The sequence below is a fragment of the Chelonia mydas genome, chromosome 26, assembly GCF_015237465.2.
Source record: "Chelonia mydas isolate rCheMyd1 chromosome 26, rCheMyd1.pri.v2, whole genome shotgun sequence".
NCBI classification, from domain to species: domain Eukaryota; kingdom Metazoa; phylum Chordata; order Testudines; family Cheloniidae; genus Chelonia; species Chelonia mydas.
This window is the reverse complement of record NC_057859.1, coordinates 4,228,979-4,255,205: the sequence shown is the minus strand read 5'-3', so window position 1 is coordinate 4,255,205 and position 26,227 is coordinate 4,228,979. Positions and strand designations below refer to the sequence as shown.

At 46.5% G+C, this 26,227-nt stretch overlaps 1 protein-coding gene across 3 annotated transcripts; it reads right to left on the bottom strand.

Annotated features, from left to right (window-relative positions):
* Positions 1 to 546: 546 nt before the first annotated feature.
* RNF122 (ring finger protein 122) lies at positions 547 to 22,276 on the bottom strand. Of its 3 annotated transcripts, XM_043536294.1 has the most exons (7): positions 21,907 to 22,276; positions 20,513 to 20,627; positions 11,261 to 11,417; positions 5,079 to 5,124; positions 3,867 to 3,908; positions 3,208 to 3,290; positions 547 to 2,067 (listed from the first exon to the last, which is right to left on the bottom strand). In XM_043536294.1, the coding sequence occupies exons 3-7, from the start codon at positions 11,368 to 11,370 to the stop codon at positions 1,953 to 1,955; spliced, it is 396 nt and encodes a 131-aa protein (XP_043392229.1). In that variant the 5' UTR covers positions 11,371 to 11,417; positions 20,513 to 20,627; positions 21,907 to 22,276; the 3' UTR covers positions 547 to 1,952. The 3 variants fall into 3 exon arrangements, with proteins under 3 accessions (XP_043392229.1, XP_027684412.1, XP_043392228.1); XM_027828611.3 differs by lacking the exon at positions 20,513 to 20,627 and having other exon boundaries at positions 21,907 to 22,273; XM_043536293.1 differs by lacking the exons at positions 20,513 to 20,627; positions 21,907 to 22,276 and adding an exon at positions 21,616 to 21,717.
* Between the last annotated feature and the right edge of the window lie 3,951 nt (positions 22,277 to 26,227).

Here is a 26,227-nt window from a genome sequence, read left to right as displayed (position 1 = left end):
CAGCATCCAAACTACTATGCTAACCATGTTAGGTGCCACCAGCAATGATGCAGCCCCACCAGTTGCTCACTAGTGTGGGGCTGCTCCTGAAGACACCAGGCTGCAGGTGCGTTTATCACTGTCATTTAACGCTGCTTAGAGCAGGTCTATATGACACAGTGGTAAATACAGCAACAGCCATACAGCAGCATGCCTTATTGTTACTTACCCCTGTTACTACAATCACCAAAATCAATAAAATACAGGAGGATAATACTTGGCTTTGCTAAAGCACCTCCCATCTGCAAACTCACTGCAATTAACAAATTGCACTTCATGTGCCCCTGTGAGATAAGTATCATTGCCAGTTTACCGAAGAAGAAACAGACAGAGAAAGGTTGTGGATTGCCCAAGATCAAGGAGGCAGAGGTAGCAACAGAACCTATGAGCCTTGATTCCCAGTTTCTTGTGCTGATCACTCTCTCTGCTCCATTCTAACTTCTTAATTTTATTCCCTCAAAACTCTGAAATATTCCTGAAATTTCCCAGGCTTAGTTTCAGTTCCAATGTGAATGTTTATGGAGGACCCCCCAATCACACAACTTAGTGTGTGTCTAAAGAAAAGACACTTCTTTATGCTTTGAGAACTTACTGCCAGACCCCCCTTGCTAGCAACAAACATTCACAATTTAGACTGAGATGTCTTCAGTTTAATTATTGTTTTACATAAAACTGTCCATCCCCCATCCTCAGGGGTGTGTAGGAAGCCTGAGACAGTCAGGAAAGTAATACATACAAAAATATTATTTACAGTGCAACATAGTGGGGAGGAGGTGGGGGAATCCAGACTGGATTTTCCACCCATCAGCCCCTCCCTCTCCCCAAACTTTCTGCCTTATGCAAACAGTGACAGTTCACTTTCAACATACAAAACAGAATATTTCAGAGCGGTTTTACCGTTTTGCGCAATCTGAGCTGGAAGGAAATTCTGAGAGGTGACTTTAAAAACAAAATAAAAAAAAACAGCCTCCAAGTTTAAATTAAAAATAATTCAAAAGAAAAACTTGCTTTGTATTTGAAACATATCCAGACCATCTCCACCAGCAGCTAAAAGGTCTTGCTAGCCTGACACAAGAAAGGAATATTAATGTCCAACATGGGGCATTTCCCTGCCCCCCAGCTGTGGTTCCCTAAACACCCCTCCCACTCTTGCAACAGTCCAGCTCTGCCAACAGGATCTAATCAGTCATGACATGCCCTCTGTGGCTTCTGTTTTTATTCAGGCCCTATGTAAACACTGACTATTATTTTTTTAAGACAAAGAGATCCCATCAGTGGGCCATAGATGAGAATCAGTACTGTGGTTCCAACAGTCAGGGGACAATTCCTGGCTGGCTGTAGTAGAGCTAAAGCTTTGGCCTTTAGAAGGGACCTATGGAAGAGTTAAGGCCCTAAATGTAAGTTCTGGTTTTGAAAGAGGGTGATAGTAAACTTATTAAGAACAGCAGTGGCAGGTAGGTTTGAACCACAGTCCCTGGGGGGTTGGGGAGGAGGCTCCTGCCTTGCTTCCCACCCTGAACGGGGTGGTCTCTGCGAGGAATATCCAGTTTCAGAAGCCTGGTGCCAAGGAATCAGACGTCCGTGCAAGATCAGCTAGGAAGGGGCACAGTTAAGTCTCCCAGGCCCTTCATGCATCAGCAGTTTGACGCTCAGGTCCCAATGACCCCAGAGTTGGGCCAACCCCTCCTCCTCTGTGTACTTCACGGGGGACGGAGCTTGCTTTCCTCCTGCGCTCATGGCAATGGATCTGTCCCAGGGGTTACAAGGGGGCCATATGCCCATGGCAGGAGGTATCACGGGCTGCTGGCTTAGCAATCCACAGGAGAGGTGGGTGGAGGGGTTAAGTGCAGAGATCACCAGGAAATGGTCCGTCTGGATGGCTGTTTGGCTTTACGGGGGGAGAAAAAAGGCCCTCACACCAGCTCATCCAGGAGTGTCCCAATGCCTTGGTGGGGCTCCGTGGGGCCTGTGATGGGCTTGTTGCACATAGGACAGACACAGCGAACCTCCAGCCATTTCACTAGACACCTGCAGCCAAGAAACAGAGATGGGGGGGTGAATTTAGGACAGACGTGTCCTTCGCCAGCTCCCTGAGCCCACTACCCTCCTCACTGCTGCCCTCCCACGTATGATATCATGGGTCCATGCAACCCAGCAGGCTCCTGCAACTGGCACGTGCCCAGCCAGATGGGAAGAGAGTCATTTCTCCTCTCTGTGCCCAGCTGTCCACGTGCCTCCCATTCTCTCCCTTGCTTATCAACATGCTGCTGTATGTTACCCTGGTGCCCCGCCCCCCCATCCAGGGATCCCAAAGCATGTGAGTGTGAGAAGGCTCCAGAGGTAGGAGAGAGCATTACCTCTGTTCCTCCCTGGCGCTCAGGAGCGGGACAGTCCCAAGCAGATCTCCCACCTCACCCTTCCCTAGTCAGTGCTTCTCTCTGAACACAGGCTTTGCATGGAGAGGGGGAAGCAGTGACTCTGTGTTCCAACAGGGATCTGTCCCTTCCTGGAGTCTGGATTCCCTGCTCCCGCTCATGCAGTGGAGGGGGCTGCAGAAATCAAGGTGGCCAGCTGCAAGTGTTGATTTAGAAACTCAGTCCGAAGGCCTGGAAGGGACCTCCCATGTCTTCCAAGTCCAGTCCTTTGCTATCGCAGGCAACCCCGTCGTATAATCCCACTCAAATTTACCAACATCTTAAAACAAGCCCTGCACTGTTTATCCCCACTGCTCCTAGTGGGAGGCTGGTCCAGAGCCTCACTCCCTGGTGGCTAGAAACCATCTTCTCATGTGCAGCCTAAATTTATTCCTGGCCAGTTTACACCCAGCCGAGATGTGAATCCCCAAAGCAAAGACAGGCTGAGCCCTAATGATGGGAGGAAGTCTGTCCTGGCTCCCCAGCTGGGTTAGCATAGGGCTAGAAGGCAAAGGGGTGTAGCCAGGTGACTTGTGCACATTATTATCCAGCTGGCTTAGAGCTGCTCTGGGCATCTTTGCCATCCTGAGAGGGGAAAGGACCAGACATGGGGCCCCTTACCACCCAGGAGCTGTTTGAGGCATGGGCTGGGCCTCTCTCTAATCACAGGCATGAGAGGCATAACTGAACACTGGGCCTTGGGCCAAGCTGGGGGCACAGAGCAGGCTCTGGGCTGTCCTTGGCAGCTACTCACTTTCTGTGGAAGGCATGTTGGCATGGCAACACTCCCAGCTCATCTTTCACTTTAAAGTCTTCCAGGCAGACGGCACAGGTCTGCTGTGGGGAGACAAAGGGGGGCGGGGGGGAGAAAATGAGCCTGCAGAACAAAGCATCACACCCACAGGCACCAGAGAGCCCAGACGGAACCGGCCGCACACCATCACCAGCACCACTTCTCTTTTGCTCCCTCGGCATCTCATTTTACACAGCCAACAAACAGCCCTCGGAAGGGAAGCTTGCTCACTGATAACAGGCTGCATCTGCACAGGTAGGGGCCTACCTAGCATCTTTGTCTCCCAGAGCCACCCCGATGACCCACAAAAAGCATCCTCAGCATGACACAGGCCTTGTGTGGGGTCACACAGTGACTCAGTGATAGTCCCAGGTGGGTAAGCTGAGCTCTCTGGGCTAGTGAATGTTCGTCTGACCTCGAAACCCCATCTTGTTACAAGATACGAGTTTCGTTAAAAGGCATCTGCTCCCAGGCAGCGAAATTATCATAAGGGCTCAGGTCCTGCTGGACCTCTCTCTTATCCTTCAGGTAACAAGAGCAGAAAGAAAAGGGGCTTAGAGGGGGGCAGCAATCCCATGAGGCCTGTTCAGGTTAAAAATCAGAGTGGAGGCTGTCCTTACCCCATGCAAATTTAACTTCCTGGCATCACCTTTCAAGACCACCTGTGGGAGAAAAGGGAAAAGAAGGAGGCAGAAGCAGTTATCAAAATGACTGGTGTGGTTATTTTTAACTAAGCAAATGTTGTGCTTGTGAAAGTTGTCAGCCTGACAGTGCTGAAGACAGAAGGCCTCTGTTTATCCAGACAGCAGGCAGTGCACAAGTAGTAGCAGTGCTAACTAATAACGGGCACACAATTCTGCCAGTCTGAGCTTCGACTCAGGATAACCCCAGGACTGGGAGAGCAAGGCGGGCTCCAGGTCAGAACTGAAGTGCATCGACAGAGCGGTGTGTGGGGAGCCCTGGCATGGAACAGCAAGGCAGGACTTAGGAACTCTAGGGCTCCCAGAGCTGGAAAGTAAGGGACCTGCAAATCAGGATTGAGGGGCATTGGCAGAGCAATGTGGTGGAGACCAGGCCTAGAAGAGAAGAGTAGGCAGCAGGTCAGCACTGAGGGGCATTGGCAGAGCTCTGTGGAGAGGCCTGCCCTGCACATTCCTGACTCCAGCCAGGAGTGACAGTCCCTCCCTCTCCTCCCCAGAAATAAAATCCTTTTGCTCCCTTTTGGACATTTAACCTTGGACAAAGAGCCTCTGCAGTGGCTGGTCTTTCCCCTGCAAGACTGCCTGGGGCCTATTCCCCTGTTGTATATGATTCCCATTGTAATCCTGTATGGCTTTTTCCCAGCACTGGCTTTGCTTTGGCTCTTTATTCAGTTCAGTGGCATTCTCCAAGCTGACAGCCCAGCACTAAACCACCCTGGGCATTCTCCTTCAGACCCAATATGCAGCCATGCCTCAGCTCTGTTCTCCGTAGGTTCTCAGATCCTATGCACCACTTGCGTCTCTACTCTGAAGGCCTGGGAGTTAAGCTCACAGGCCTTGCACTGGTCTCCCACTCAGGGGTGAATTTCACCCTCTTGTGAACAACAGAGCTGTGCTGAGACCCTGCCTCTAGAAACGAAGGTCAAGCTATCTGTTCAAATCCAGCTCCGGGTCAGCAGTGACCTCAAGTTATTCCCATCGATGGCTTTTTCTGGTGTCAGTCCAGCTCCTCGTAGAAAAGTGCATGGCTCACAATCCCCTCCCCTCACTAGCACTAATCTACATGCTTGTAAATATCATAGGCCTGTCGTGAAACCATACCGAAATATTTAGAAATTAGCCACACTTTACCTCCTTGTATCCAAATCTTTCACTCTGTGCCTGATGCCGAAGTTTGCTGGTGAAGGAAAAATAATATATTCTGTCATAAAACATGCTTTGTGAAAGCCAGTTGAGGCTGATAAGGTACTCGAATGCAAAACTCAAGCTCATAAAACTAAGGAAATACAGCATAAAGCCTACATACATCATCCCACACAGACATCCCCACACCATCCATCCCCCCTCAGACCCAAACCAACTACAGTTACTGGGACCCAAATCCTCAGAGATATTTAGGAGGTTGGTACTCCCATTGATTTTGGGAGTTAGATGCCTAAATACCTTTGAGGATGTGGGCCCAAGGTCACACCCAAACCACCTTTACTCTGCCCTTCATTTGATTCCAGTGATCCTGTGGGATATGGGAATTTTCAGTTGGAGAGGACCAGGAAAGGCCATCAAAGCCTGAGCAGGACAATGAGAAGGTCAGAGACAAGTCTGCTTTCTCTGCTGAGCTATATTGTTGATGCAAATCTGATCTAACTGCACAAGAGGCATGAGGGCAGTTTGGCTTGGGGCTCTATAATTGGTTAAGATTAGACTCAATCATGACCATCAGCAACTAAAAGTCATCACCTCCTGAAGGCTCTTTGGGATTCTCTAAGAGGTGACCTTTGTCCACCTTGAGGTGCCTGTATCAAAAAGAAACATGGCCTGTTTCTCACTAAATGGCCCCCTGGCTTCTGGTTTCAGCAGAGAAGCCAAGAACTGAATAAACCAAGGAGAATGAGCTCCCTTCTTCCAGCTCCTCCTGGAAGGGCGACCAAGGAAATAAAGGACAAAGCTTATTATTAAGGGACACCAACCCACAGAGATTTATTCATAGTGCAAAGTACATTGCAATTAGAGTGAATGGGCCTTTTCATAAGAGACTCTTGGGCAGTCAGTCCAGAACTTTTCACTGACCGTATATTCAATATTTTTTAAAAAAAAGAATTCCTACACTTCTTTAAATCAGTTAAAAAAAAATCAGATGAGATTTTCAGCATTCATATTTAACAATTAAGTAGTATTTATGAAGTGTTTCAGACATTCACCCTGGCACTTAATAACCCCGCTCAGGGAAGAAGGAACAGTGAGACGTATGGGTGTCGTAGAGTGTTGAGCACTCATAATGGGAACCCATAAAGCTGGACACAGATTTTCAAAAGCTTCCTCTGATTTGCGGAGTTCCCATGTTGGGGACCCCAGTTTGAGATGGCTTGTGCCTTTCAGACACACTGAGCACCTGCATCTCCCATTGACTTCAGCTAGAGCTGTTAGAACCCAAAGTCAAGCCCAAGGTGTCTCAAGTTGGGCACCCGGTAACAGGCAGCTGAAGATAGTGGTCACTTTAGAGAATTTTGGCCTTATGGTCTTATCCAAGGCCACAGACAGGAAGCCATTTCTGAGGTGGGAGTAGAACTCATGTGTACCCAGCTCCCAGATTTGTGTTTGGACCATTATGCCAGGCCTGTCCATGATCCAAATAAAACTGAGACAACGTCCCTCCCTTCACTCCTCTGCAAGTGAAAGCAGCTGGCACACACACTGCTGCAGGGAGGGTATTTATTCAGGACACTAGTCTGCTGTTGTCCAAAGGCAGCAAGTTCATTGCTAAACAGAGCACAGCATCTCCCAAAATACCAGCAGGAACCAGAGGACGGGGCCCGATAAGATCATGCAGCCTGCGGCCCCAATTGTTTCACTTAGGAAGTAGTGAGCGCTCCAGGAAGCACTGTATTTCCAGAGTTCTGCTGACCTGTCAACAGCAGCTCGGCCTGGCCCCAACCTCGGTCTGATGAGGGAGCAGGGGAGGGGGAGGCAGTACTGCTCCAAAACTCCAGTGGGACGTTACACAGGGTGGTGACAAAAAGAGATCCCTGACCCAGTGCAGGCAGCGGATGGCTTTGTTCGTTTCTCCTGCACCCCTGGCTCAGGAAACATCACCCCCCAGTCCCACCGCGATGAAGCTCTCATGGAAAAGCCTCTTGGCTGAGGGATACCCTCCCACTATCTATGCTGAGCATCGCAGGAGCCTGGGAAGTCTGTTACCCCAGCAACTGAGCTGTGTCTATAAGCTGTGCTTCTCTTCCCCGAGCACTGCCAGCATCTTGCAAGCTGTTTGCCTGCTGTGCCCAGCCACAGATGGGGAGGGGCCTGGCTTATAGACACTCTGGGAGAAGGGAGGGAAGATGGGTGGGTGAGAACGTGTGGTAGGGCCAGATAAGACACATGCCCCATCCCCATAAGGGCAAAGAGCTCCTCCCAACTTACCCAGAAACTTGTTTTATTTTCCCATGTGTTCCTCTCTTGCTTTGATTTATGCAGAGGGATTTTATTCCCCAGAGGACGGGACAGGATGCAGCACCTGGTCCTCGACAAGTTCCTGTTTCGCACCTGTCTGTATTACAGCTGGGCTGGGTTACCTCACTGCCCTCCGACCATAGAGCATTGCGCACATCTGCAGTCCCCCTTTGAACCCAGGAAGTCAGAGTGGCTGCTTTCCTCAAGTTGTTCAGGGAGCCAGTGTCACAGGATCACCCATCCACTGCTCTAACTGGATACAGAAGCCGGGACTATATGGCTTGTCTTGGCCTCACCCTGCTGAATAATCACTGCTGACAAAATGAAAATAAACCCCCGCGTCCCTACATGTGCAAGAGCCACCCCTCCCCATGGTTGACAGCAGGGCTGTTATCCTATAGTGCCCAGACAGGGGGTGGAGGGATGGAACACAGCACATACTTGGCCAGCGTGTTACACATGGGAGGTTCTTACTGAGCCATCTCCTGTGTGTATGACGGGCAAGCTGGGGCTGGCATGAAGCTGTATATTTATCTCTGTGGTTCCTCTCGCTGTATTCATGTCTCTCTCTCTCAGAATCTCAGCTCATTCCCAGCCTCCAAGTGAATGTTAGACAGCAGAGGCCTGAGAAGGGCCCCTCACACATACAGAGCATCCTTTATGTGCTGTAAGCAGGAGGGGAGTAACAGCTGCAGGAATGGCTTACTATCAACCAGAACAATTTCCTGGGCAGCCTGCCTCCCCAGTGCCCCACGCGTGCAAGCCAGAGAGACAACCAGGCTCATTATCCAAGCTGTAAAAAACCCAGGTCACTCAGTGCCTCCTCCAGACCAACAGCTTATTTTTTATAATTAATAATATTAACTAAATCAGTGGAGCGAGGGAGCAGCTGAGGGTGGGGGACAAGTTCCAGAGCAGGGCAGGGCAGGGCACGGCTGCTTGGCACGAGCTAGCACGGGGCAAGGGTACTGTGTCCACGGCGGTCTCTCTGGCAGGGTGGGCATCAGATCTGAGCCTGTGAGAGGCAGCTGCTGTGCTCCCTGCCCCCAACAAGATCCCACTGCAGAATCCAGAAGCTATGGGGCATGGCAAAAAGGCAGATATTACACTGCCAAAGGCTGCGGAGTTAGGTCATGGGGTACTGCGAGGGGACTGACTCCCCCTCTCTTATCGGGGAGCTTTAGGTTTCCTGAAGGTTTGGTCATTCCCTTGCAAAGGACAGACTCTTTTAGATCCATCCCACACAGCACGTTACAATTGCAAGATTGAGGGGCACTAGCAGAGTTGGGGAAGCCGAGGGGGAGCCCAGGATGGAAGGGCTGCAGAACAGGAGGAAGGTGCAAAGTCAAGCTGGACAGGGTCTCAGGACTGGGACAGCAGGGGCTGCTGCAGGGTAGAAGTGAAGTGCATTCGCAGAGCTGGGTGGGGCCCAGCTGTGGGGTAATGAATTCAATTTTTCACCAACCCACTCAAACTTTTCTAGAAATCCCAGTTGCTGCTAAACTCGAGAGTTTAAAAATAGCCTTCTTCCCCAGGGAAGGGTACTGAAAAGACACATCCTCCCCCCTTCCCCTATAAACAATACATCAGTCTTGCTCGGTCACCTGAATAATACCCCCCCCCCCCCCCTTCCTGCCACTTCCTGTTCTGCTCAGTCCAACTCCCTTACTTAGATGGAGCCCTGCAGAGACCAGGATCCTGGCTTGGCTCGGAGCCTTCGCAGGGAGTCGATTGTTTGCTCCTTGGGGAAACGGGGCGAGTGCTCTTGGCAAATGTTTCCCAGCAGGCTATGGACATAAACAGCAGAGAGGCAGCAGCAAGCAGTTGGCTCAGAGCAGGCCTAGACAACATGGTGCTGAAAATGCCCAAGCCCTTCCACATTCCCATGTCTGCTGTGGCTACCCTGGGTGGAGGTACGAAGAAGGGGGGAGTTCCTTGTCCCATTTTTGCCAGCGCAGATGCAGCTTAGGTCTCAAAGTGGGCTGCCAAAAATGGAGGCACCTAAAATCAGAGGCTGCTTTTGGGGAAAAAAAAAAGAAAGAAAGAAAAAAAAAAGGCCTAAATGACTTACCCAAGGTCTAACAGTGGCAAAGTCCAGAAAAAAACCCAGATGTCTTGATTCTCAGGCCTGGACTGAGACCACTAACCCAGTCTTTCCCCATGCTGTTCTGGGCATGAGCACGTGAGTTTGTCTGGTAGTCCACACTGGAAAACACCCTTTCCCTTCTGCTGTCTCCCCAACGTATTACTCGGCGGTGGGAGGGGCTTTATTTGAAGCAGGAGAAACTGTACTGGGCCAATTAACAGCTGCTGTTCCAAAAGGTGACACATGGAAGGACCAGATGACAACAGAAGCCTCCATATGTGGAAGGGAAATTGCTGCTCAGAAGCTGCTTTTGATACTTGATTTGCTGGGGCAAAAATCCCCTCAATCCTACCAGATTATTTCCCCCGCTGTCCTCTCCCAGCCCTCCTCCCAAACGCCATCCCTCCTCAGTGGAGAGCTTTCCCAGCAGTGCCAGGCCTGGATAAACATGGGGTTAATGCTCATGGATTTGTGACCATGACCAGCCATGATGCTCAAGGCAGACGGATGGGCTCTAGCGACACAGAAGAGATGAAATTATTCTAATAGGTTTAATAAAAATAATAGATCTCAGACTAGGAATGGAGGCGACAGGCAGCTTCTGGGAGGCTAGTCAAAGCTTCTAAAAATAGTCCCAGATCCTCTGATGATGCCATCTGCAGAATTCCCCTGGTGCATGTCAACACAGAGGTCAGGTCTGTAGCAGGTCTCTTCCTCCTTCCCTGGCTCTGTAACCCCAAACACAAATCAGCTCTGCGTCTAGCAAGCAGTTGATTGTTTCCCCCTTGGCGGGGAGAGAGCTGGGGCGACTGCTCTTGACAAATGGTTCCTAGCAGATTACAGGGTGTACAAGGGTGGGGAAGGAGGGATGGTTATTTTTTAAGGGGTCACCCCTAAATACCACTGTGGTAGAATGACTATATGATTGCGGTATGAATGAGGTATACGACAGCCTCCGGTTATAATTTGCAATGGGAAGGGTGTTACTTCTGCTTCCTTAAAGGGACTTGGAGGTCAGCAGAGCCAATGGTGTATTTTCCCCTCACACAAAGGTCTGCAAAGCCCATGAAGCTCTTCACTGGTCTTATTCAAACCATACGTTTGAGGGCTCTTTAAAGCAAAAAAAAAAAAAAAAAAAAAAAAAACCAGTTGCAACAGCCCAGCACTCAGAAGCAACCCTACAATAACAAATCAGAGCGCTCGATGCAGGGCTCGTAAGCAATCCTACGATAACAAACTCCTGTGTTTGTGTGCTGGAGGAAAAATTTGCTAATGCAACATTTAAGGCATTTGTGGTAGCCAAGCAGAAAGACAAAGGAACATATAGATCTTTGTATTATATGTATATAAAAGTGACTCCATACAGTGGGGCTGTTTAGTGGGTTTGTCTGGGATTCACCCCAGTGGGATCCCACTAGGCTCAGTGATCAGTGAGAGTTTGAGGTTGCTAGGATTCTTCATGGGAGCTCTTAAAACAAGGGTAAGTTAGTCTAAGTCAGGGTTAGTCTGAGTCAGGGTTGCCAACTATCATGGATTTTATCATGAGTCTCAGGATTTTCTTCAAGACCCAGCTCCTGGTGACATGTGATTATGTGAGACTCTCAGCTTTCACCTAAAAAAATTCAAGTTGGTCCCCTGGGCCCTACTGTCCCTTAGACCACCCAAAAAGCAGCTGGGGGTGAAACTTTCCCAGGCTGGAGCCCTGAGGTCATCTGATAGACAGGCTCCCCTGTATCCTCCAAGCCAGATGCAGGCAGAGCCCATTGGGTCCCTAGCTCACCTGATGAAGTAGCAGCAGAAGATGAGGCTGAGCACAAAGACAAAGATGCCGGTGCCAAAAATGACCATGTAGATATTCAGCGGTAGATCCTGGAAGGTGATGGGAGGCATTGTGCACGATTTATTGGTATAAATCAGTCCCAAACCACAGAAGCATCCTTTGGGGAGAGAGAAACAACCTTTAGAATGAAGAACGGAAGAGAGAAAATGGAAGATCAAATTTACCCTTCTTAGAGAAATGCAACTCTCCTTCCCCAAATTCTCTGCTTGGGGCACAGACAGCGCAATTGTAACCCACTGTAGCATTTGTGTTGTTCCTCTTGTTACATCCCCCAGCTAGACAGCCTGGCTCTTTAACTCAAGATGTAAAGATTAATGCTTCTAGCTTTGGAGATCCCCTTTCAGTTCCTGGGGTGTTGGCCATCACACTATAGTTATGGCTTTAATCCTTAGTGGGAAGGAAGGGAATCTGGCTAAGCTGGGCTCCAGCCACTGAACAGATACCTTCATGGATTCTCCTCAGACACATCATGCACCATAATGGGTAGCTATGCAGAAGAAAGTGACTAAGAGGAGGGGTATACTGCAAAAGGAGGGGTGTTCTTAATCTGGGATAGCGAACAGCGGTGAAGACACAGCAAACCAGATTACCAGTTCAAATTTAAGCCTATAGGGCAACCTGGAGTTGACCCGGAGCTGCTAATCTGAGTTAAAAGCCATATTGTCATGTCTCCACAGCTAGTTTAACCTGAATTAGCTAACCCCAGTTAAGAACACCCTTTTTTTTGCAGTGTGCACAGGTTTGGAAGGATTAGATTTAAAAAAAAAAAAAAAAAAAAAAAAAGGTAAACGTTGATTTCATCGCCCACATACAAACCAAAGAAAAGTTATTTCCACCAATAATACTACTAATTTAGATAGGCAAAGTAAGAAAATCCTGTTTAAGAAATTATTAGAGTTAAAATCCAGTGACCTAGATTTTTGAATTAGGCTGGTAACCAATGGACTAGTGAATGAATAGTAAAAACGGGTCAGAATTGACTTAAAGAGATTTACTTTGTATTTTTTGGCATGTGGCATTGACAATGTGTGTTTTAACAGTTTATAAAGCTTTAATGTTTTGAATCTCAACATTGATGGTCATTAAATAATGTTCTGATGCCCACCCCCCCCAACATAATTTCTCACAATTGTGAAAATTTAAAATGGGTAAAAAAAGCTTAAAAATCAGCCATTGATTCTTATCTGTCAAAATTATAAACAAATAAAAATCAAATTCTGCCAAGCCTAAGTGCAGGCATACCCTATGTAAGAATGGCCTCTGCTCACAGAGCATCTCTCTGCTCCCCGTTAGTCTGAGTCCTCACGGCTGATTTCACTGCCTCAAAGTATGCTTTCACTCCCATTAGCCTTGTGGGGCCAGCACCGCCACAGAAGAGCAAACGGGAGTCTTGCTCTGACACAAGCATCCACTAGAGAGGATCCAGTCCAACTGCAGAAACTTTATTGTGGCTTGTAGAATGAAGGACCCTGCTCTGGAGCTGTGAATGAGTGTGTGTGAGAGAGAAAAGAAATAGCCTTACTATGTCCTCTTTACAAAGTCTCTTTTATGGCCATTGCCACATCTTTAACGCAATACCTTTATCTCCCGGAGATCTTCCCTCGGGAGACTCGAGACTTGTTAGGGCTCCTTGGGGATTGCCTTAGCTGAAGGCCACCTTTGTTCTACCTCAACTGGATTCTTGGTGTGACACTGTTCTTAGCACGTTCCCCCTGACCCCCAAGGCCAGAGATTTCAGTTCTGCAAGTCAATCTTTGGATTTATGTGCACTGGAGACTTGCCCTGATTTCAGCAGCTGGTGAAACCCCCCAGCTTAGATGGGATAAACTGCTAAAAGCCAGTTTGCAGAGGTTAGCTGCACCAGTGCAAATATTATTGTTATTCGTTTTTATTTGTATTGCAGCATCGCCTAGTGGGCCCAATCATAGACAAGGGCTGCACCGGGCTAGGTGCTGTACGAACAGAACAAAAAAGAGACAGTCCATGCCCCAAAGAGTTTACAAGCTAAACAGCAGCTTTGCTTGTCTATACGAAAGGTTCGCACTGGTGCGGCTACACAGCTGTCTAGAATCAATGCAAACCTCTGGTGTAGAGAAGGCCCTAGTTTTGCATCAACAGTGCAGACGCTCCAGTGCAGTCCTGCACAATGGTGAGTGCTTCGCTGTCATAGGTGCTGTCAAAAGAGGAGCAAAGGGGACACCATCCATTTGCTTCTGACCTATGCTTTTCTCAATCCCAGGGGAAACTGATTTTTATAAAAATGATCATCCTCCTTCAGCATCTTGGACTAAAAGCATCACAGCCAGGAAGCCAGGCTTTGGAAGAAAGACAAGCACATACTCTCTATCTCCATAGAAATACACAAACTCCCTTCCTAGTCCAAGGGCACAGTAGAAAAATGCTTGAAAAACAGGGACAGTCGGCATGTGTCATTCCAGCCGTGTGTTAGTGCACAAGAGCCAGAAACGGAAATTGACTAGATCCTTCACTAGATTTCTGCTTCCAAGCCAGGAGTCGGGACACACTCAATGGGCCTGCTCCAAAACCAACTGAAGTCAAGGAGATTTTTTTCAATTGACTTCAGTTCTCTTTGAATTAGGCCCAATATGCCCATGTGTACCCAGATACACTGACCAATGCAATCCTTCTGCAGGTCATCTTGGTGCTAGAGGGTAGGATGGGATTTTACTTCTCTATCCAAATACATTCATAGGCTCGTTTCCTTAGGTTTTGGAAACTCACAGGACCCACCAGGGATGCATCTAGTTTGGGACTAGAGCCAATGGCAAAATCACAACTACTATTCCAGAGGCATCAGCCCAGGAGTCCTAAATGGGGCACAGCAGGCTCTGGTAGGAGGGCAATGGTAAAGCAGGGGATTATAAACCCAACCCTCTCAAGGAGTGGGGAGAGAGATGCAGTTCAAACAAAGAGAAGAATGCAGGGGAAAAAGCCCAAAGCCAGTGCAGACTAACTCCCCTGGAAGCTGTTAAAAAACAAGATTCTGCCATGAAAAGGCACCGGCTTTGTACTTCAAAATAATGCTGACCGAATGAAAAGGGGAGCTTTAATTTCATTTTAGATCGTGCTCAAATGGGAATTTAAAAGGACAGCAGTCTCTGAACTGAGGCCCCATCTGTGTTCTCAAGTGCCTCTTCCTCTCCCCTTTCCGCTCCAGCACCCTGTGTCCCTGCTCTGCTGAATCTCATTAAAATCCTCCTAGAGAAACATGGCTTTAATTACAGCCAATTAAATCCCCCTTCCCTCCCTGCAGCCTCTGATAATAGGGTGAAATTTCCCCTCTGCCATTAGAAACAGAGAGGGGCAGGGCAATTGGTGGAGTTGTGGACAGTGGCGCATGAGCACAGAAGTCACAGGAGAGATGCTTTGCATGCTCCAAAAGCAGCGCCATCTCCCTCCAAACCAGACTCCCATAGGAGCAAAGCAGGAGGCACAGAGAAGCGGAGCTAAAGCTGCCTGGAGACAGCGGCATGTGTCTAGTGAATGGGGAGGGGTCTGTGAACTGGGACTCCTGAGTTCTAGTCCCATCTCTTGGAGGGATTATGAGCACAGAAGGGGACTGGGAGCCCAGGCTGCTGAAGTGAAATCCTGGCCCCCTTGAATTCAATGGCAAAATGCCCGCTGACTTCAGTGGAACCAAGATGTCACCCTTGGAATCCACTCCCTGTTCTTCGACGCATTCACTGTATGAACTTGGGCATGTCACCTCACCTCTTGTTTTACCCATCCATTAAATAGGGATGATGCCACTTCCCTACCTGCAGAGGAGGACTGTGGGGTTATGTAATCAACAGCTATAAAGCGTTGGACAATCCTGGGATGAAAAGTGCTACGGAAGTATTATTAATTAAATAGTAGTTATTCAACAACATTGAGCTCTTCCTATTCTGAAGTCCCAGACATCCCCCCACAGGAGGTATTTATTAGTTCGGTAGCACAGTAAGCATGCACAATGCTTGTAAACACATGAACACAAGGTTCCTATCCTAAAGATCTTACCTTCAAAGACTAGATTCTGCAACCCCTACTCACATTGCTGCTGCAGGGAGGGTCAGAACCAAATACTATAGCTAGATGGATAATTATATGTTTGGTACTAAAATTTGTAATGATACAAATCAAGATAAGGGCTGTCAAAGTTCATGCTTCAGGGTGTAAACTGATCCTTCCAGGGGTCAGGAATGAAACTCCATATACCATCACCTTTGTGTACTGCTAGCTAGGAGCTTTATAGGGCATCTTTTTTGCACTGTTTTGAAGCATTAGGTATTCATTGAACCTGATGGAACAGTGATCAAATCTGGTATGACAGGAAGCAGGTTACTTGACTGTATGGACCAGTGATCTGTTCCTGTATGGGAGGGGAGAGGATACTGGGTTATATAGACCAGTGATCTGTTCCACCACAATAGGAAACAGCATTTATCATATTGGGACAGGCCCATCTAACTCAATATCCTGCCTTTTTTTGTATCAGAAGAAAATACATCATCTATCTAGTCTCCTATGCCACTTCCTGTTGGACTGAAAAAGATCATAAGCTCTCTTGCCATACTGGAATAGAGCAATACTCCACATTTGCCAACATCCTACTCTCTAGATCATCAGGGGCAGGAAAAGAGATTGGAGAGAAGTGATCTCTTCTCACTATTCTGAGCAAAACTAATCAGAAATTATCAAAACAGGATTAAATCACCCATCAAAAATAATGACACAATGGTGGTACCCATTGTGGCCATATTTAACTTAGAGTCCTCATTTGGGTTGCAGGCAGTGGGGCAGCTGTTACTGGATACAGGAAAGCCCATTAGAAGTCACCCCCAAACAGTAATGACTAAAGATGGTAATAATGGGCCATGCATACGTAAGAAACAGGATAAAAAAAAATAAAAGTACACAACCCAGCAAAAGTCTACTTTGAAGCAGTGAGCTATTTTTAGCACCTACTGCAAAGTGCTAGCCACTAAATCCTGGCAGTGTCTCTGTCAAAGATTTTCAGACAGAATTTGCTACCCAGTTATATGAAGTATCTCTCTCTGGCAGTCTGAGATCTATTAGCGACTCAGAGGAAGGATATGGTTAAAGTCACTAGACTAGGAAGCAGGTGATCTGGGTTCAAGTCTCAGATCGGTCATAGACTCACTGTGTGATCTCGGGCAAGTGACATCAGGCCATGTGTTCAGCTCCTGTTTTCATGCTTCCAGACAGACTTCAAAGAGTTTGGACTCCCCTCTGGCTGGGGAGTTGAGTATGAAACTCCCAGCTCATGGCTTCTCTTGCCTTGAACCCTGAAAGTGGTGACTCTAAAGGGGTTTTTTTGCATCTGCACAATGTAAAACAAACACCTGGGGCAGTTGCAAGCGGCCTAGTTGTATGGCAGGTTATCATTACTCATCTAAAGATGATCTGGACTTATGAGCAAGCCTCTTGAGTAGTTAATCAATCACTCATTTATGATGGGGTGGGAAATCCTCATCATAAATAAGTGGGCCCAGAGCTGGACTCAAAACGAGAGAGAAAAGAGAAATGAAAGCCAGCTACAGGGGATCTTGATTATGTGTATACAAAGACAGGGTGAGCTAGGCAAGGACAGTCCATATAATAATAGTAGTACCTGGCTTCTTATTTATGAAGCCCAGACAGACCTCAGAGAGCTCTTAAGCATTAATGGTGTCAAAGTGAGCTTCCCAGCAGGCCTTCACCTACACTAGTTTTAACTGAGTCAGGGGACCGGATACTAACGTTGTTCCAATGTGTAGTCTAGATGGGACCCTGCCTTTGCTCCCTTTGGACATGTCGATAAACACACACCCTTACACAGAAGCTCCGCTTCTGGGAGCACATTTCCCTGGTTCCAGTATGGCCCCATGCCTGGGGACAAGCATAGGAGAATCATGCTCTGGCTACTGACTATTTTCCTAACATTTCCCACTGGTGGCAGCAGCAGTGGGAATACTAGGGTGCACAAGGCACCACCGGCAGCTGGCATTTAACCACCTTGCCATCAAGACCTGCTCCAGGCAGGATGAGTGACACAGTAGTTAGAACGCATGCCTCTAAACTAAGATTCTCACTGGAACTAGCAGTGGGTGTCAAAACTACAGTAGCAACAGTGGGAAATTTTAGGAGAAAGAAGAATAAAACCTTAGTAACTATCCCTCCACTCCCGTTCTGAAGGAAGAAGGGGACCTTGCTCTCCAGCCTGCTCTCCAGCCACAACACAGCTAATTTTAGATGCACCCACTTTGCAAGTATCATTAAAAACAGGCATGTAGAACCCAAGAGATCCAGTTAGAAATGCCAGAAAGGGAGCCAGCCAGACTTGGAGGTAGTGTCCCTTTCCACCAGCAAACTAGAGTCCTAGGCTTCATCTAGACTCCGATTTTAAAGGTGTGTTGTTGGAGCACGTTAGGTAAAGTTCTAAAAGTGTAGCCTAGCCGAGGCAGCATAAGCTTTGACACATGCTAAACTAGTTGAATAATCACCAAGGCTCCTCCTAATTCAAACACCATGCCTTTAAATTCTAGCCGAGACAAAGACCTTGTCCACATGTACACCTACGTTGGTTCACGTAAATCCAATTTAAAAGCAATTTAGATGAACTGGTGCAAACCCCTTTGTAGACTCTTATTTCAGTTTAAGAGTGATTTATTTAGGTTTATCTTAAATCAATTAGGATTAGGGTTAGGTTTAAGATTAAATTAACGAAACCCTTCTTAATTCGAAATAAGAGTATTCACGTAAGGGTTTGCATCGGTTTAAGCAAAATAGCGCATGTTTGTGTATAGACAAGATCTGCACTTGAACTTTTTTAACCAATCATCCTCTGATGAGGAGAGCTCCCCTCATGATGTAGAAGCCACTGCTCCATTTTGAGGAGGAAAAGCTGACATTTGTATAGGGCCACCACAAAAACAATGAGCAGACAGCATCAATCTAATCTGTTTCCCAGAGCTGTGCTGACAGATCCTGGCTCACAAACCAGGATGCAATGAGACAAGCCATGCTAATTTTCAACATTTAAAGGCAACACAAGGAATTTTTAAAAAATAAAAATTTGTTTGCGGAGGTTAGAGGAGACCAAACTTGTTAGCACAGGTGGGAAATTTTCTTTTTTTCCCCCCCAAGAGATTCTAAGAGGGAAACTACGGAGAAAAAAAACAGCACTTGACACTGTCCCTTCAAAGTTACTTGTCAAGGACAAGATTTGCATTTGCTAGCACGTATTTAGGCATGAGATCATACAGAGTCTAAGTGCCAGACTCACTCCCGAGCAATCCCAGTGAGAATGATTTTAGCCCCAGACGTATAGGCCTGCAGATGAGAAATGGACAGCAGAACCATTGCAGGATTGGGGGCCTACGTTTGCAATTATAGCGGTAGGGCAGGATTTCCATTGACTTCGCTGGGTGCAAGAGTCTGCATGCACTGCCCCATCTGGAAAAGTGCAGATGCCAGGGTCCAGCCACACTGATCACAATCAGGGCTTTGAGCAAGTGGAGGCCTTTGAGCTAGCCTCACCCCACTTACTGTTTAATGAGATGAATCAGAAACTCAGCCAGTCATTAAATAAACATCACTCCCATCCCCCCAGTAAAAAAGGTACACGTTCCACATCGGTAAACAGAATGCAACATCCATTGCAGTTCTTGCTCTGATGCTAGAAGACTTCTAAACACGTGCATTCCCCCAAACCAGTCATCTCTGTACCAAGCAGTGCACAATAGGGGTCATGAAAAGAAAAGGAGTACTTGTGGCACCTTAGAGACTAACCAATTTATTTGAGCATGAGCTTTCGTGAGCTACAGCTCACTTCATCGGATGCATACTGTGGAAACTGCAGAAGACATTATATACACAGAGACCATGAAACAATACCTCCTCCCACCCCACTCTCCTGCTGGTAATAGCTTATCTAAAGTGATCATCAAGTTGGGCCATTTCCAGCACAAATCCATGTTTTCTCACCCTCCGCCCCCCCCCCCCCCACAAACTCACTCTCCTGCTGGTAATAGCCCATCCAAAGTGACCACTCTCTTCACAATGTGTATGATAATCAAGGTGGGCCATTTCCTGCACAAATGCAGGTTCTCTCACCCCCTCACTCCCCTCCAAAAACCACACACACAAACTCACTCTCCTGCTGGTAATAGCCTATCCAAAGTGACCACTCTCCTTACAACGTGCATGAAAATCAAGGTGGGCCATTTCCAGCACAAATCCAGGTTTTCTCACTCCCCCACCCCCATACACACACAAACTCACTCTCCTGCTGGTAATAGCTCATCCAAAGTGACCACTCTCCCTACATGGCATCCCTCCACATAAAGCTACAGGTAGGTGGCTCGTTTGACTCTCATTTACCCACTGGTATCTCTCTCTCTGACAGCATATAAATATATAATTCAGTATTCTGTAAATAGTTCAACAAGAAGCAGAATATTTGATATATTTATAAATAAATAATGGAAGTTGGAACTCAAAAGTTAACTGTAGCATGCACAAGCTGCTACAAAATATTCAACAAACCTTATTTATGTTGAAAGGTCAATTTGTCTATCAGCGTTTAGGCTTCACACACCAAGGCCCCAATCCTGCCAACACTTATGCTCATGGTTAACTTTAAGCACGTGAGTAGTCCCAAAATTCAGAAACCAAGGTGCCTAAGATTAGTCTCCTAAATCCATGCTTCGGTTCCTGAATAAGAGTGGTCTAGTTTTCAGCGTTTCCAAGCATCCTCAGCCTCTGAAGCCAATGGAGCTGGGGGTGCTCAGAACAACTATATCCCAATCTCTGTTATTTAGGAGCCTAGATATGGATGTAGGAGGCTAATTTTAAGCACCCAGGTTTGAACATTTTTCTCTGATGTCTTTATATGTATCTTATTTTAAAGAGAATGCATTCATTCAGAACAAGTTGGCACGTAACATATGGCAAGGCCATTGGCTTCCTGTCCCCAAAGCTGCATGAGAACAGGCAGTATATGAAGAGGTGTTATGGAAGAGGAAGCCACTGGTTGCGTTATATTTCACTTCAAAGCCTGCAGCTCTTTCAGAAATTTAAATAAAACTGACCTTTGTTACTCAACTATGGCTTAATGATAGAATTCCCAGCACAATTTTGAACTACTTAGTCATAAAAAATGGTTTATTATTTTTATAAAAAACTCACGAATATACTTGATTTTGTCTTCATGTCCCTTTTGTATGTTTAGCACAATACAGTGGAGATACAAGGCCCTGTCTTGAGTCCTTTTTTTAACAGGTTTATTCCCAATTTGTGGCCCCTTGAAAGAGGGAATTTCATTATAAGCAGCATCAGAAATGAATGAATGGCAAATTAATTTAGTAATTGGCTTCTATTCACTGGAGCTGAGCAGGATTCACTGTACTTGAAATAAACTGATTCTCTTCCCCACTCCCCTTCCTTTTCCCTTCTATTGTCTTTGAGCACATGGCCAATCGACTGTGTGTGTGACATGTGTTAGTTAAATTTCATGAAACTATATACAATTAAGGGAGGGTGAAACGCAATGCAAACTAGGCTTAGAACAAAAGCCTCTTGAAATAATTGATCCAAGCTCAGCCTGAGTAGGTCCAAGAAAGGATTCTTCTTGTAATTAACCACGTTACATACAAAGAGCATTTACCATCTGCTAGCTATTAAAACCACAACAACATCTCTCTCAAGAAAAAGGAAAAAAAAAAAAAAAAAGAGGAGAGAGAGGAATCAGACTAGGAAAACAGCAGAAAAGGAATAAAGAGTTTCTAAAACTAAACTTAAAAAATTTCTATAAAACTATTTAGAATTGTATTAAAGGTACTTTGATATTTAAAGACAACAGAGACCCCCTTTTTTTTTTTGGTAAAGGAAAATAAAAAGCAGCAGTATAAGCAAATCTAATTTGGGGGGGCGGGGGGGGGGGGTTGCTGATCTTTATTAGCCACAACAGAAGCTAAATGCTTCAAGAGCAATACCATATTCAGCTTTGTTTTTAATGGAAGCTGTGTGAATGAACTAGCTCATCCTAGTAATTGTTTAACAATATTAAAATTAACCACATTCAAATTCTTACTATAAACTCCAATCACAAATGGATGAAGGGGAAAAAAATCTCAGATCGACATGAACAAGTAAATTTAACAATGTGAGTGGGAAATATATACATTTTAACTTAATAAAGCTGGGAAAATGAATCACTAGCAACGCCAGCTTTAAACACACACACAAACACAAAGAGGAAAGTGGAAACAAAGCCTGAGCTTGCATCTCACATGCTTCAGCAGATCTCTCCCACTCCAGATCTGTAAGGATATGACAGACTTTTTTATCTCTTTAAAATATCTCTGGATTTTGTTTACAGAGTCAGTCTGCCTTTATAAATAGGAACAGCTTCCCACCCCACCATGTAATACAATGAACTTGGGCACAGCTGGTGTCCATGTGGGGAGGGGAACCACTTTCTCTCAATACAAGGAGACTTTGCACGCAGGCACGCACACACACACACACACACACACACAACTAGCACACACGCGCGCGCACACACACAACCAGCTACTCACCGTTACACCACTGAAATGGGTGCATCAATGAGTCCCAAAGTCCTGCAAGGAAAAGAGAAATAGAGAAGAGGATCCTTTCACTTGCGGGGATGGGGAGTTTAGCAGCCCTGGAAAGAGCTCTCTTCTCGCTACCAGCAGTCCAGGAAACAGGCTTGGTGGGTTTGTAAGTGACAAAAGAAAAATCCCAGAGCAAATAATGATAGAATTGCAGAGAAGGAAAGTTGATGGTTTGGGTAACAGGGGCCTGTCAGTTTGCTAGATCCTACAATTGCAATTTACAAGCAGCTCTTGCTTAGGGATTGTCTCCTACTCTCTGATACATTTCTATAAGGCTTAGAGTGACAAGAAGCAGCCTCCCCCTTCTAGCTTGTTAGCCACACACACAACCAATCACAGCCTGAGCTGCATGCCTCATTAACATACTTTCCTTTTAAAGGGTTGAGTGTGATAGGCTGGCTTTGAAGTGTCTCTCCAGCCTATGGTTTTCAGGCAACAGGCAACGTGTGCTTTTCTGCATATGGACTTAGCTAATACAATGTAACTTTAAATTTATTTTCAAAAGTCTGTTAGTGAACTCAAACACAGCTGGGTTTGTCTTTCACAGGTGTGAGGGTCATCAAAGAGTCCGCTAAGAGTTAATGATTAAAGATGCATGTTTCTACAAGGGAGCTAGTCTGCTTTTTAGGGCATATACATAGAGTCCTAAACAGTAGAGTAGCTCCTCTTATTCCCTTTGAAGGTCACAAATTACAATACTTGTTAGCATTTACACCGGGCTTTGTATTGCCACAACATTGTGTTAACACTAATTAGACCTCACTATACCCTTGTTATGTAGAGATTGGGAAATCAAGGCTTGGGGTATAATGGAAGTTACTTGTCCAGGGCCATGCTCATGAAATCAGAGGTAGAGCTCAGATTAGAATTCAGGAATCCAAGGCTCCTTACCCTGGGATGAGGCCGTTGGCCCACGCTCAGAGTAACTTCAGTGCGGTGGAAAACTCTCCTATAAATAATAAATATATTCTCTCTCTTGAGCCCCAGAAATCTTTATGTAGCTCACAGCTTTGTGTTTCACATCCATTGCCATGCCTCCTCCAGGATTTGAATCCAGGCCAATCACACCCACAGGCCATTTAATGTGCATAGCCATAGCTACAGGCGGAGGAAGAAAAAGTTTGAAAGGACGTGAACTGTGAACGTCATGCTTCAGGGAGTAATCCAGTCTCTAACTGATGGTGGATAGGAAAAGACTCATATGCCACAATAATCCACTATGGGGTTTCTTGTCCTGCCCTCTGATCAATTGGTACCAGCCATTACTGGAGACAGAATAATGGGCTAGGTGGACAACAGGTCTGATCCAGTCTGCAAGTTCCTATGTTCCTCTCTCTCTATTTCCTTATGGTTTTATGGTATGGTTTTACAGAAGTGGTGGATGAATACCTAAAAAAAAAAAATCCGCCCGTCTCCATTTATAAATGAATTGGCTGTGGTGGTGTTCACATCCGTTAGTGTTTTCTTTCGCTGATATTCCAGCAAACATGCTTACTGGCCGGAATGATCCTGGAAATAAGTGGCTTTAAGAGAGTATCAGAGAATAATCTGTGCAAACCAAATTTGACGTATTTGTCAACATGAATCTCAGCAACAGAAACCTGATTTTAATAGTTACACTCATCCAATCAGGGAAAGAAACAATGCCATGTGATCTATGTGTCTAATCAATACTAACCACCACAGCTCAGTTTGTGGATCTCTGAACCTCATCAGTTTGCCTATGATGGGCCCATTTGAAAAATTATTTCGGGAATAATTTTCAATAGTAAATCAATGTGAGGCAATTGTAAACTGCTCCTGGATAATTTGCAAACAGAAAAATAGGCAGAAGTCAATATATAAATTAGTCTTTCAGCCCTAAGTGGTAGCCATTCACTGAGGCCCCAGCCTTGTCTGCACAGAAACTTGTATCAGTGTAATTTAACCAGTGTAGCTAAACCAATGCAAACCCATAGTGGGACACTCCAATGTCAGTTTAACAGGGCCTTATTTAGATTTAGCTTAAACCTGTTTGTAATTAAATTAAACTGAAATAAGTCCAATTTAAACTGAAATAAGAATGTCACATAGCCTTTTCCACTAGTTTAACAACATACTACAAGTTAAACTTGTTCAACTCTGCCTGTAGACAAGCCTAGAGACCTGCCAAATACATTTAATACAGGCTACCAAAAAGGCAATACTAACATCACTTGCTTGCTACTAGTCAGTTGAATTTGTACTCATGCCCTACCCTTGAAAGGTTTTGTAGCCCATGTCCACTTCCCCAAGCTTGTGTGTGTGTGTGTGTGTGAGAGAGAGAGAGTGCTTACCCAAAGCAATGAATCATCTTTCTCAACTGTCAATTTCAAACCCAAATTTCCCTCCCCATCTCACACTCGCCTGGTATTATCTCAGCTTCTCTGCTCCAAATTAGCAACCCCAGAAATGCTGGCTCATGGAACTAAGATGACATCAAGTGTTTTTTAATGCAAAAGAGAAGAATTCCTTAGACTGGAAATTCTTTGGAGCAGGGGCTGTCAGTTCAGTATATGCGTACAGTGCTCTGCACAACATTGATCCCCGAGTGGGGCCTCTAGGTGCTACTGCAATGATAACGTCCGAGTTTCCCGTTTCTGTCCCTCCTGACTTTCCTTGTGCCATTATGTTTGGGCTCCTGTCTTCTATATTGTACACTCTTGGCTCTCAGATCAGTCACCGTCAGGCAGCGATTCTAAGAGGTCAGTCGCTCCGGGTACCACTAGGGGTTTAGAGGCACCACATCTGCTCATAGCTTGATACGTTCCATACCTTAGAAAGGCTAGTAGTCACCCAGCAGAGCCACACCTCCTCCCCTGGAGTGGCAAAAGTTCCCCTGGCTATAGAGAGATTTGCAGACAAGGCTCAGCAATAGGGCCTTCTTGCTGCACCATCCCTCAAACCTATTCCTCTGGAAGGCATTTGGGCAACACACGGAAGCTACAGGGCTCAGCATCAAAATAACTCACGATGTGCTTCCTCCATTGACCCATGGCCACCTCAGGCTGGCAGAGCTAAGGTAAAGGGACTGTGAAGCCACTATATGGTTCCTCCTGGGGAGTTCCCCCAATTATGTCCTTGGCAGTCATTGTAACTGGATCTATGCCATCTCCTGCAGGAGCCCCAGGTGCCAGGGGCATTCCTGGGGGAGGGAGGGAGGCAGCTATCCCCTGCTGCAAGTTAGGGCTGCTCTAACTTACAACAGGGACCAAACTATCCCCAAGTCCCTAACACAGGAGAGCAGAACGGATGAAGTAATGCTGCTGATGCTCCCCCATTGACCCTGCCCTTTGTCATGCTTAGCAGGCCTCTCTGTCTTTCCACCAGCTGAAAATCTGAGCATCCCCTTTGTCCTCAGGCCTGTCTCCTGTCTCCTGTCACAGCACCATCCACCATCACAGCTGCATCTGTGATTTCACCCACTGAATTAATTTGCTGATCAGCCATCATACAAATTTCCCCTTGTGTCCCACACCTCCCTGATCCTACAGAAAGGATGTGGACAAATTGGAGAGTCCAGCAGAGGGCAACGAAAATGAGCAGGGGGCTCGGGCACATGACTTATGCGGAGAAGCTGAGGGAACTGGGCTTGTTTAGTCTGCAGAAGAGAAGCATTGGGGGGGGGGGATTTGATAGCAGCCTTCAACTACCTGAAGGGGGGTTCCAAAGAGGATGGAGCTCGGCTGTTCTCAGTGTTACCATATGACAAAACAAGGAGTAATGGCCTCAAGTTGCAGTGGGGGAGGTCTAGGCTGGATATTAGGAAACACTATTTCACTAGAAGGGTGGTGAAGCACTGGGATGGGTTACCTAGGGAGTTGGTGGAATCTCCATCCTTAGAGGTTTTTAAGACCCAGCTTGACAAAGCCCTGGCTGGGATGTTAGTCCTGCTTTGAGCAGGGGTTGGACTAGATGACCTCCTGAGGTCTCTTCCAACCCTAATCTTCTATGATTCTATGATCCTAGCTTTATCGAACAGTGGCCGTGCCCACAGTTAAAGGCTTAATTAGCGGCAGGACCCACAGTGGGAGCCACACACCAGCAGGGCCCACAACACGTGCGGTAAAGTTACAAAATCAGGCAAGGACTTTTCAGAACATCGCCAGAGTCCTGTTTGACTACACTGTCTCCATTACCTAGGAGCCTCTGGAGCCCCGCCTGGCTCCAGCACAACATTCTCTGTTACCCAGAAATCCCTGGGTTTGCAGCCCAGAGCCACCACTATTGTTCATACTCTCGGTGC

Bases quoted from the DNA above. Each gene is read 5' to 3' on its own strand.
- RNF122 (XM_027828611.3), bottom strand. From the start codon at position 21,931: ATGCACCCATTTCAGTGGTGTAACG. The intron at 11,418-21,906 runs GTGAGTAGCTGG...CTCTCCCCAAAG, and splicing joins CCCATTTCAGTGGTGTAACG to GATGCTTCTGTGGTTTGGGA. The intron at 3,291-3,866 runs GTAAGGACAGCC...GTCTCCCCACAG, and splicing joins GGAAGTTAAATTTGCATGGG to CAGACCTGTGCCGTCTGCCT.